We start from the raw sequence: 12,671 nt of genomic DNA, 5'->3' as shown, positions 1-12,671 counted from the left end.
ATGTTTTGTGATTGAACTACTATGCTAGCATCTTATGATTAGGTCAGCTTTTCTTACTTGCCTTTATGTTATTGTTTAAAAATAGGAAGTGAAGGCTCATTTCTTGTGAAAAAGAAATCAAATTCAATTAGCGTAGGAGAATTTTACCGAGATCCTGCCTTGCAGCGTTGCTCACCAAATTTGCAAAGACATTCCAATTCATTGGTAAGTTATACTGTAAAAACTGCAGTTAAATATTGTATATTTTTTGAAATTCTTTCAATAACTGAAATTGTGTGCCAAAGCTAGGAGCTATTGGTGCAGAAATTCCCTAATGTGAGAAAACTCTCTCTCTCTCTCTATACACACGTGTGTGTGTGCGTGCACGTATGCGATTTTAAATTTACATTTGTAGACTTTTGAGCATGTTTGGGGCATATAGGTGCTCTGTACACTTTAAAATGGTTTTACTCTTTTTTCTTTTTAGAGCTTCATGTCTATGGAGCCCAGACTAGGTCTGTGTCTTATGGTATGGCTTGGTCCCATGAATATTTTAGCTAGTAATCTTATAGTGACTCCTAAAGAAACCAGATAGGAAAATGTTCTCTTTGCTCCAAAAAATGATGGTAATTTTATTATAAATATTTAATAGGGACCCATGTTTGATCATGAAGATTTACTGAAGAGAAAAAGAAAAATATTGACTTCAGATGATTCACTCAGTAAGTATTTGAAAGTAATCACAAGTAAATAGATATTTTGAGCAGAATACAGCACTTTGATAAATTTCCTCTGATTATGCAAATTTTCTTGATGCCAATTTCACATAACCTTCAAATTATATTTACCTAATGATTCCATAGACTGTAGAAAAATGAAATACAATTATAGATTTAAAAATTTAGCCTTTATGATGTTATACATCATACACTTTTTATCCTTTCTACTGTGTTCCTTAAATGTAAATAATACCCTCACCAATGCCACTTTTGATTTCTTCTTCTTCAGGTCTGTTGTTTTTTTACACTACTTATACCACCTGATTAAATATTTATTATTTACTGTTTATCTCTGCCACTGTAATGTAAGTTCCATAGTTTGGTTTTCTGTTGAATTTCCAGTGCCTTGAAGAGAGCCTGACAGTAGTAGGTGATCCATAAACGTTTACCATATGAACTTAAATTACTTGCTTATATTTCCATTGTTTGTTTGTTTTTGACAAAAGGAGCATCAAAATTCCAATCACATATGAAGCATTCAGAGAGCATTTCTTCCCTGTCTTCTGAGAGAGAATATATTACATCTTTAGACCTTTCAGCAAATGAACTAAGAGATATTGATGCCCTGAGCCAGAAATCCTGTATAAGTGGTCATTTGGAGCATCTTGAAAAGCTGGAACTTCACCAGAATGCACTCACGAGCTTTCCACAACAACTATGTGAAGTAAGTTTAATTTATCCTTATAATTCTCAGGATATTTGAAGAGCTTTTACATTTATATCTAACTTGCATGCTTAAATCTTTAAAAGGAACGTTCTGTTTTTGTGTCATTGGATAATAATTCCCCCATTCTTCTGGTTGTCATACAAGTATCTTAGTCTGTGTGGTATTCCAGAAGCATCTTTGGGGGCAGGTAATGGAAATGGAAATGTGATTAAAAAGGAATTCGAGGTTCTGTCCTGATGCTACATGGTAAGTATTAAAGTCTAGCAAGGCTATGTGTTGATTATGCCTTCAATTATTTAATTCTAGTAGGACAACTTAAACTGTTTAAATTAGGTTAGACCTAGTTTGGTGGTCCTGGCTCTGCTCAGCTACCAACTGTGTGACAATAAGAACATATTACTCTGACTGCTGTAGACCCTAATTTTCTTATCTGCAAAATACAGAGGCTCAACTAAACTATCCATAAGGCATTAATTGAGTTTTGAAATTATATGCAGCTTAAAAATTGATTTTTATGCTCAAAGTTCCTATTTCATAAAAATTAAAGTATAAAATAGTCTGCTGATAGGGTAGTCCTCTGACTATTGACTTTGTTCATCCTTTTTTTATGTACTATAGATCAGAAGTCAAAGAAAATATACGGACAAAACGATCTTAATACAAATGTTTAAATTTTTAAACAAATTCTTGAACTGAACTGCAAAGTTTGAAAAAGAATTATACCTGTTTTTATAAACTAGTGTTGTTGCCAGTACATTTCCCTTTTTCTAATTTTTAAAATTTACCATAATTTTGACATATTTTCAGAGCAACATTGCATGATTTTTAAATATATTTAAGTGGTATCTTTCCCCTAAAGTTTGTATATCTAGGGAAAGAGAAGAAAAAAAGGTGATCCCTAACGCTACCCCAGTGTCTAAAGTATATCCCCACTCTATTCTCCTCTTTACCTGCATAAATCCCCCAAGTTACAAGGGCCTCATTTTTTTTTAAACATCTTTATTGGAGTATAATGGCTTTAAAGTGGTGTGTTAGTTTCTGCTTTATAACAAAGTGAATCAGCTATACATATACATATATCCCCATATCTCCTCCATCTTGTGTCTGCCTCCCAAGCTCCCTACCCCACCCCTCTAGGTGTTCACAAAGCTCCGAGCTGATCTCCCTCTGCTATGCGGCTGCTTCCCTCTTGCTATCTGTTTTACATTTGATAGTGTATATATGTCCATGCCACTATCTCACTTCGTCCCAGCTTACCCTTCCCCCTCCCCGTGTCCTCAAGTCCATTCTCTATGTCTGTGTCTTTATTCCTGTCCTGCCCCTATGTTCTTCAGAAACATGTTCTTTTCTCTTCTTTTCTTTTTAGATTCCGTATATATGTGTTAGAATACGGTATTTGTTTTTCTCTTTCTGACTTACTTCACTCTGCATGACAGACTCTAAGTCCATCCACCTCACTACAAATAACTCAATTTTGTTTCTTTTTATGGCTGAGTAATATTCCATTGTATATATGTGACACATCTACTTTATACATTTATCTTCTTTATCAGTGGACACTTAGGTTGGTTCCATGTCCTGGCTATTGTAAATAGAGCTGCAATGAACATTGTGATACATGACTCTTTTTGAATTATGGTTTTCTCAGGGTATATGCCCAGTAATGGGATTGCTGGGTCATATGGTAGTTCTATTTTCATTTTTTTTAAGGAACCTCCATAGTGGCTGTATCAATTAACATTCCCACCAACAGTGCAAGAGGGTTCCCTTCTCTCCACACCCTCTCCAGCATTTATTGTTTGTAGATTTTTAGATGATGGCCATTCTGACTGGTGTGAGGTGATACCTCATTGTAGTTTTGATTTGCATTTCTTTAATGATTAGTGATGTTGAGCATCCTTTCATGTATTTGTTGGCAATATGTATATCTTCTTTGGAGAAATGTCTGTACTTATTCAGTCCATTTTTGGATTGGGCTGTTTCTTTTTTTGATATTGAGCTACATGAGCTGCTTGTATATTTTGGAGATAATGCCTTGTCAGTTGCTTCATTTGCAAATTTTTTCTCCCATTCTGAGGGTTGTCTTTTCTTTTGGTTTATGGTTTCCTTTGCTGTGCAAAAGTTTTTAAATTTCATTATGTCCCATTTGTTTATTTTGTTTTTATTTCCATTTCTTTAGGAGATGGGTCAAAAAGGATCCTGCTGTGATTTATGTCATAGAGTGTTCTGCCTATGTTTTCCTCTAAGAGTTTGATAGTGTCTGGCCTTACATTTCGGTCTTTAATCCATTTTGAGCTTATTTTTGTATATGGTATTAAGGAGTGTTCTAATTTCATTCTTTTACATGTAGCAGTCCAGTTTTCCCAGCACCACTTATTGAAGAGGCTGTCTTTTCTCCATTGTATATTCTTGCCTTCTTTATAAAAAATAAGGTGACCATATTGCGTGGGTTTATCTCTGGTATTTCTGTCCTGTACCATTGATCTGTATTTCTGTCTTTATGCCAGTACCATACTGTCTTGATTACTGTAGCTTTGTAGTATAGTCTGAAGTAGGGAGCCTGACTCCTTCAGCTCGTTTTTCTTTCTCAAGATTGCTTTGGCTATTTGGGGTCTTTTGTGTTTGCATACAAATCGTGAAATTTTTTGTTTTAGTTCTGTGAAAAATGCCATTGCTAGTTTGATAGGGATTGCATTGAATCTGTAGGTTTTTTTGGGTAGTATAGTCATTTTCACTATGTTGATTCTTCCAATCCAAGAACATGGTATACATCTCCATCTGTTTGTATCATCTTTACTTTCTTTCATCCGTGTCTTATAGTTTCTGCATACAGGTCTTTTGTCTCCTTAGGTAGGTTTATTCCTAGGTATTTTATTCTTTTTGTTTCAGTGGTAAATGGGAGTGTTTCCTTAATTTCTGTTTCAGATTTTTCATCATTACTGTATAGGAATGCAAGAGATTTCTGTGCATTAATATTGTATCCTGCTACTTTACCAAATCCACTGATTAGCTCTAGTAGTTTTCTGGTAGCATCTTTAGGATTCTCTATGTATAGTATCATGTCATCTGCAAAGAGTGACAGTGTTACTTCTTCTTTTCCGATTTGGATTCCCTTTATTTCTTTTTCTTTTCTAATTGCTGTGGCTAAAACTTCCAAAACTATGTTGAATAATAGTGGTGAGAGTAAATAACCTTGTGTTGTTCTGATCTGAGAGGAAATGGTTTCAGTTTTTCACCATTGAGAACAATGTTGGCTGTGGGTTTGTCATATATGACCTTTATTATGTTGAGGAAAGTTTCCTCTATGCCTACTTTCTGGAGGGTTTTTATCATAAATCGGTGTTGAATTTTGTCAAAAGCTTTTTCTGCATCTTTTGAGATGATCATATGGTTTTTATTCTTCAATTTGTTAATATTGTGTATCACATTGATTGATTTGCAGATATTGAAGAATCCTTTCATTCCTGGGGTAAACCTCACTTGATCGTGGTGTATGATCCTTTAAATGTGCTGTTGGGTTCTGTTTGCTAATATTTTGTTGAGGATTTTTGCATCTATGTTCAACAGTGATATTGGCCTGTAGTTTTCTTTATTTGTGACATCTTTCTCTGGTTTTGGTATCAGGGTGATGGTGACCTTATAGAATGAGTTTGGGAGTGTTCCTCCCTCTGCTATATTTTGGAAGAGTTTGAGAAGGCTAGGTGTTAGCTGTTCTCTAAATGTTTGATAGAATTTGCCTGTGAAGCCAACTGGTCCTGGATTTTTGTTTGTTGGAAGATTTTTAATCACAGTCTCAATTTCAGAGCTTGTGGTTGGTCTGTTTATATTTTGTATTTCCTCCTGGTTCAGTCTTGGTAGGTTTTGCTTTTCTAAGAATTTGTCCATTTCTTCCAGGTTGTCCATTTTATTGGCATAGAGTTGCTTGTAGTAATCTCTCCTGATCCTTTGTATTTCTGCAGTGTCAGTTGTTACTTCTCCTTTTTCCTTTCTCATTCTATTGATTTGAGTCTTCTCCCTTTTTTTGTCAATGAGTCTGGCTAATGGTTTTTCAATTTTGTTTATCTTCTCAAAGAACCAGCTTTTAGTTTTATTGATCTTTTTGGCGCTCATTTCCTTCATTTCTTTTTCATTTCTTTGTGATCTGATCTTTATGATTTCTTTCCTTCTGCTAATTTTGGTTTTTTTTTGTTCTTCTTTCTCTAATTGCTTTAGGTGTAAAGGTTAGGTTGTTTATTTGAGATTTTTCTTGTTTCTTGAGGTAGGATTGTGTTGCTGTAAACTTCCCTCTTAGAACTGCTTTTGCAGCATCACATAGGTTTTGGGTCATCATGTTTTCATTGTCATTTGTTTCTAGGTATTTTTTGATTTCCTCTTTGAGTTCTTCAGTGATCTCTTGGTTATTAAGTGGTGTATTGTTTAGCCTCCATGTGTTTGCATTTTTTACAGATTTTTTCCTGTAAGTGAAATCTAGTCTCATAGTGTTGTGGTCAGAGAAGATACTTGATATGATTTCAGAGTTCTTAAATTTACCATGGCTTGATTTGTCACCCAAGATATGATCTCTCCTGGAGAATGTTCCATGAGCAGTTGAGAAGAAAGTGTATTCTGTTGTTTTTGGATGGAATGTCCTATAAATATCAATAAAGTCCATCTTGTTTAATGTATCATTTAAGTCTTGTGTTTCCTTATTTGTTTTCATTTTGGATGGTCTGTCTATTGGTGAAAGTGGGGTGTTAAAGTCCCCTACTATGGTTGTGTTACTGTTGATTTCCCCTTTTATGGCTGTTAGCCTTTGCCTTATGTATTGGGGTGCTGCTATGTTGGGTACATAAATATTTACAATTGTTATATCTTCTTCTTGGATTGACCCCTTGATCATTATGTAGTGTCCTTCTTTGTCTCTTGTAATAGCCTTTATTTTAAAGTCTATTTTGTCTGATATGAGAATTGCTACTCCAGCTTTCTTTTGATTTTCATTTGCATGGAATATCCTTTTCCATCCCCTCACTTCCAGTTTGTATGTGTTCCTAGGTCTGAAGTGGGTCTCTTGTAGACAGCATATATAGGGGTCTTGTTTTTGTATCCATTCAGCCAGTCTGTGTCTTTTGGTTGGAGCATTCAGTCCATGTACATTTAAGTGTGAATATCGATATATATGTTCCTATTCCCATTTTCTTAATTGTTTTGTGTTTTTTATTGTAGGTCTTTTCCTTCTCTTGTGTTTCCTGCCTAGGGAAGTTCCTTTAGCATTTGTTGTAAAGCTGGTTTGGTAGTGCTGAATTTTTTTAGCTTTTGCTTGTCTGTAAAGGTTTTTAATTTCTCCATCAAATCTGAATGAGATCCTTGCTGGGTAGAGTAATCTTGGTTGTAGATTTTTCCCTTTCATCACTTTAAATATGTCCTGCCATTCCCTTCTGGCTTTCAGAGTTTCTGCTGAAAGATCAGCTGTTAACCTTATGAGGATTTCCTTGTATGTTATTGGTATTTTTCCCTTGCTGCTTTTAATATGTTTTCTTTGTATTTAATTTTTGATAGTTTGATTAATATGTGTCTTGGTGTGCTTCTTCTTGGATTTATCCTGTATGGGACTCTCTGTGCTTCCTGCACTTCATTGACTATTTCCTTTCCCATGTTAGGGAAGTTTTCAAAGGACCTCATTTTAAATGTCACTTCCTTACCATCTTCTTCCTTTCTTCTCTTGTCTTCCCTCCAGGCTAGGTTGGCTACCATCTGGTTTACCTTTCCCTGGCACCCACTCTTTTTCTTCCAGTGCTCATTACTATAAATTTTGATCTAAAGTATATTGTCCTCACAAAATTGTAATCTCCTTTAGAACAGGAAATGTTTTAGACTTGTTCACATGTATCCCCAGTGCCTACTAAGGTATGACATATAGTAGACGTTTGATAGATGATTACTGAACTAATTTGTGAAGGAATTAATGACTGACCCTTGGTAGACCATCAATATTTGCTAAATATTAAGTAAAAGAAAACTAGAATTTAGCCTAGTGGAAACAAAGAGAATGAAGAGAGCATGGCAAGGTGAGATACATTAGGGCATTCAAAGACTGGGCCAGCTCATAACTTTCTCCAAGGAAATTTCAAGTCAGCACCACTAGATGGGACTTTTTGTTACTGCTTTTGGCTGTCTCTTTACAAGAAAATTTGGTGATTAAACCTTGGGAATAAATAATGTAAAAACCTTTCCTTCTGAATAATCTTGTAGTATCTGAAACAATGATAGAAATTTTGAAACCGATTTTTTTGGGCAGTGATCCATTAATAAGACTTTATAATCATGTTAAACTGTTTAGAATTCCATATGAGAATAAGTACATATATTGATATATAAGGAGGAGAATAAGGAAGTGATTGTTTTTCGGTAGTTTAGCCCTTTGACAATAATTCATACGAAACATTTTAAAAATTGATATGATACATAAATGGAAGTTTTGCTATTATCATAGTAAAATTAGAAATTGATTAAAAATAGAAAATAGAGATTTGAAACAAAACGTTTCATTTAAAAAAAGAGGATAGGGCTTCCCTGGTGGCGCAGTGGTTAAGAATCTGCCTGTGAATGCAGGGGACACAGGTTTAAGCCCTGGTCTGGGAAGATCTCACATGCCGCGGAGCAACTAAGCCTGTGCACCACAACTAGTGAGCCTGTGCTCTAGAGCCCACGAGCCACAACTACTGAGCCTGCGTGCCACAACTACTGAAGCCTTTGTGCCTAGAGCCTGTGCTCCACAACAAGAGAAGCCACCGCAATGAGAAGCCCGCAAGCTGCAACAAAGAGTAGCTCCTGCTTACTGCAACTAGAGAAAGTCTGTGCACAGCAACAAAGACCCGATGAAGCCAAAAATAAATAAATACAATAAATAAAAAAATAAAAAAATAGAAAATAAAAAGGAGGTTATAAAATAAAATGTGTATTATATACATGACTAGTTTATGGTAAATCTTATTTATATTAAAATGTGTAACAATTTCTAAAAGCTAATGTTAAAAACTATATTCCCAGGATTATGTTATACTGCTTATTCATTAAATTATTAGTTCAAAAGTATTCTTCCATTTTACTCATTGCAGGAATAGTTTACGAGAAAAATTGAATTAGACTCTAAACCTTATTTCTATGAGCGTGCTTTTGACCTTCTACCTGTTATATTTTTCCTGGCTTTACCCATTTTATTAGCAGAGCAGGTAGTACCACTCAGTATACTGAAGTTCTCTTGTAGATTGTGTTTTCAATTTTTTGGAAAATTCTTAATGGTTCTAGTTACCAGAAGTATGGAAGGCAGAAATATTAGCTAAACTTAAGTTGTTCAGGTGGTTCATTAAAAAATTTTAAAATATTGTCTTTCCAGACTCTGAAGTGTTTGACACATTTGGACCTGCAAAGTAATAAATTTACATCATTTCCCCCTTACTTGTTGAAAATGAATTGTATTGCCAACCTTGACGTCTCTCGAAACGACATTGGACCCTCAGTAGTTTTGGATCGGGCTGTGAGGTGCTCAACCTTGAAACAGTTTAACCTGTCCTACAATCAGCTATCTTTTCTTCCTGAGAATCTCGGTGATGTGGTAGAGAAACTTGAACAGCTCATTTTAGAAGGGTAAGAAAGGGGTTCATTGAAGAAAAAAGGGTCACCTCACATTGAAGTTTCATAAGGTTGACATACAATGACATTGTTTCCATAGTAATGACTTTTACATGGTAATGTGATAAAAGACTGAGGAAATTCATAATACAGCTTCTTTCAATTGACTTAAATTTTTAAAACTAATTTTAAAATTAATAAATGTGCTTTAATGCTATTTTTGAAGGTATTTTGACTATTTTTCTTCAAAGCATGTGAATTTATGCAATTTAATCCTCATTTTGTCTCTTACGACTAGAAATAAAATATCAGGAATATATTCCCCTTTGAGCCTGAAGGAACTGAAGATTTTAAACCTTAGTAAAAACCACATTTCATCTCTATCAGAGGACTTTCTTGAGACTTGTCCTAAAGTGGAGAGTTTAAGTGCCAGAATGAATTTTCTTGGTAAGTGTTTTATATGAGTCTTCTCCTTCCAGTCCTTTTGAGTGTTGTATGGGTCGAATGCAACAAATAAATGTAATTGCATGAGCCATATATGGACATTTTAGGTGGGGATTTAAAGGTGGCATTCCAGTTCAATATTATGCCGGAGTTTTAAATATCAAGTTAGCAGGTTGGTGATAAAAAGAAATGAGCTGTCAAGCTGTGAAATGTGGAGGGAACTTAAATGCATATTGCTAAGTGAAAGAAGCCAGTCTGACAAGGCTACACACTGTATAATTTCAACTATATGACATTTTGGGAAAGGCAAAACTAAGGGGTTAGTAAAATAATCAGTGATTTCCAAGATTTTGGAGGTAGGGAGTGATGACTAGGTGGAGAAGAGGGGATTTTTAGGGCAGTGGAATTAGTTTGTGTGATACTGTAATGTATAACAAATACATTATACATTTGTCAAGACCCACAGAATATAGTACACAAAGAGTGAACTCTATTGTAAACTGTGGACTTTAGTTAATAATTTATTAATATAGGCTCGTCAATTATACATACAAGTATACCAAACTATTCTAGTTGTTCATAATGGGGAAAAGATGCATGTGTCTGGGGTGGTGATGGTGAGGGGAAAAGATAGATGTGGGAGCTCTCTATATTTTCTGCTCAATTTTTCTATAAACCTAAAGCTGCTCTAAAAAAAGTCGTTTTTAATATTTTAAAATTTTAATATTAAAAATTGTATTACAGTATTTAACATGTTGTTATTGTCATAGGCTAAAATGTCAATATCTTGGACTGCAGATAGTCATTAAACTGTGGTTCCTTTTACACGATTATACTAAAAATGGTTATAAGTTGCCTGAGCTGCTTGAAGCAGAAATACTGAGTTTCCTACTGAAGTTTCTTCAGCAGATTTTTGGAGTATAAGTACTATTATTATTATTATTATTATTTTTTGCGGTACGCGGGCCTCTCACTGTTGTGGCCTCTCCCATTGTGGAGCACAGGCTCCGGACGCGCAGAATCAGCGGCCATGGCTCACAGGCCCAGCCGCTCTGCAGCATGTGTGATCCTCCCGGACCGGGGCAGGAACCTGTGTCCCCTACATCGGCAGGCGGACTCTCAACCACTGCGCCACCAGGGAAGCCCACTATTATTATTTTTTAGAAATAAAATTAATTATTTAAAAGTTTTTAAATTAGTTAGGTTAATGTGTATTCATTGAGCTCTTGCTCTGTGCAAAATATTATAATAATACACAATATGATCATCACTTTTGTTAAAAATCCTGGAATACTCTATGTTCTCGTAGCATGTGAGACAACAGGGAATTATGTTCATTTGTAGCCTGTCTGAAAGTTCTAATATTGAGGAACAGAATACTTCTATGGAAATAAGTGGGAACTTTCCCTGTTTTATCTTCCTTAATGGAGGCCATGCATACCTTGCCACCCACATACCTATACCTGACTTGGTAAAATAATTTTTAATACTGTTTAATAGCAGAAAATAGTTTGACAACTTACTTTAAAATATTTTATTTTCCCAGAACTTTGAGAAACTACTAACAATAAAATCCATATTAATTTGCATAGAATTATTTTCCTTCTTTTTCCCTTCCTTCCACCCTCTTTGGATATTGACCATGTTCTTACCATGAGAGTGAAACTGGGGAATAGAGTGATTCACTCACTAGTGAGTAAAGCAACCCAGTCTCTGTCCTTAAGGAACGTGTAGTTAAGTTCAGAAGACTGACATTGAATAATGATGGAATAAATAAATGTAATTGTATATCGTACTAAGTGCTGTGAGGAGAAGTTTCAAGATGCTATGAGGGTACCTCAAGGGGATCTGATCCAGACTGTGGAGGCAGGGAAGTGTGTCTGTGTCTGTGACGTTTAATTAAGTTAAGTCTGGAAAGAAGAGCATCTGAGGGACCCTAAGGCTAGCTTATGGTCAATATGTTATCTCAGCTGAATCTCACAAAAATCCTATAGGGTAGGACAGGTATGATCTCTGCTTGACTAATTGAGGAAATTGAAGCACTGAGATTTTTGTGTGACATGTTCAGGGGCATAGAATTAATTAATTAGTTGTGAAAGCTTGAACATACCTATGTTCAAAAAATGTTTGCACTGCACAACTTTGTAATAATTTTAGAAGTGGTTTTATATTTGGAAAGACGCATTATGGAGGTCATACCTGAGTGGGACCACAACCATTAAAAATTCCCATGTGGGGGCTTCCCTGGTTGCGCAGTGGTTGAGAGCCCGCCTGCCGATGCAGGGGACACGGGTTCGTGCCCCGGTCCGGGAAGATCCCACATGCCGCGGAGCGGCTGGGCTCGTGAACCATGGCCGCTGGGCCTGCGCGTCCGGAGCCTGTGCTCCGCAGCGGGAGAGCCCACAACAGTGAGAGGCCCGCGTACCACAAAAAAAAAATAAATTCCCATGTGAAATGAAGTTTTAGTTCTTTGATTTTATCAGTCTTCCATATAGAATCTGAACCTTAAGACTTTTAATTCCTAAGTGGAGAATCATTTCTACTAATTTATTTTGCTACAAATACTTTTTGGAAATAGGTGAAGTATAGCATGTACCTTTCTGCTTCTCAGGAAAATAGCTTCTAGTAATGTCCTGGAACATTTTGACCCTCGAAGATTTTCTGGATAAAACATAACCCATATTTTTAACCTTGAAAATGCTAAGAAATAATTTCTCAAGCCACTTTCATAGAACCACAGATTTTCAGATCTCTGAAGAATCTCAGAGTTCATCTGATTTAGCTTCACTATTTTACAGATGAGAAAACAGTCTGTATTATTTGCTCAGTTTCCAAAATTATGTTCCATAGAATTTTATTCCTTGGAGGTACCTCGTACTGTATTTCCCTTTTGGAAATTCATAAAATATACCAGAATATTGACAGCTCTGAAATATTAAATTTTATTTTGCATAATGTTTCCTTAATCCCTTTTTTTTTGTAAAGTATATATTTTTAGTCTCAAAAGATATAAAATACCTTAGGAATAACTGACAAAATTGGCATATCTGTCTTAAAGGGAAATTTGGCATTTCTAATGAAATTGTAGATGCCCTACTGTTCAGGAATTCTACTAGTGGTTATATACAATAGAGGCATCCTCTCACTGTTCACAGAAGACCCTTTTGCTTTTTGGTTTTTTTTGACAATTTGCT

At 35.5% G+C, this 12,671-nt stretch overlaps 1 protein-coding gene across 1 annotated transcript in view; it reads left to right on the top strand.

Annotated features, from left to right (window-relative positions):
• LRRK2 (leucine rich repeat kinase 2) overlaps positions 1-12,671 on the top strand; it is a 154,293-nt gene that overhangs the window by 74,441 nt on the left and 67,181 nt on the right. Inside the window, exons 21-25 of the mRNA XM_060166543.1 lie at positions 86-204; positions 632-701; positions 1,205-1,422; positions 8,798-9,048; positions 9,332-9,480. Of these exons, the coding sequence (XP_060022526.1) occupies positions 86-204; positions 632-701; positions 1,205-1,422; positions 8,798-9,048; positions 9,332-9,480 (807 nt within the window). The remainder of the gene's footprint in view (positions 1-85; positions 205-631; positions 702-1,204; positions 1,423-8,797; positions 9,049-9,331; positions 9,481-12,671) is intronic.

The sequence above is a fragment of the Lagenorhynchus albirostris genome, chromosome 11 (assembly GCF_949774975.1).
Source record: "Lagenorhynchus albirostris chromosome 11, mLagAlb1.1, whole genome shotgun sequence".
Classification (NCBI taxonomy): Eukaryota; Metazoa; Chordata; class Mammalia; order Artiodactyla; family Delphinidae; genus Lagenorhynchus; species Lagenorhynchus albirostris.
This window is presented reverse-complemented; position numbering and strand designations above follow the sequence as displayed.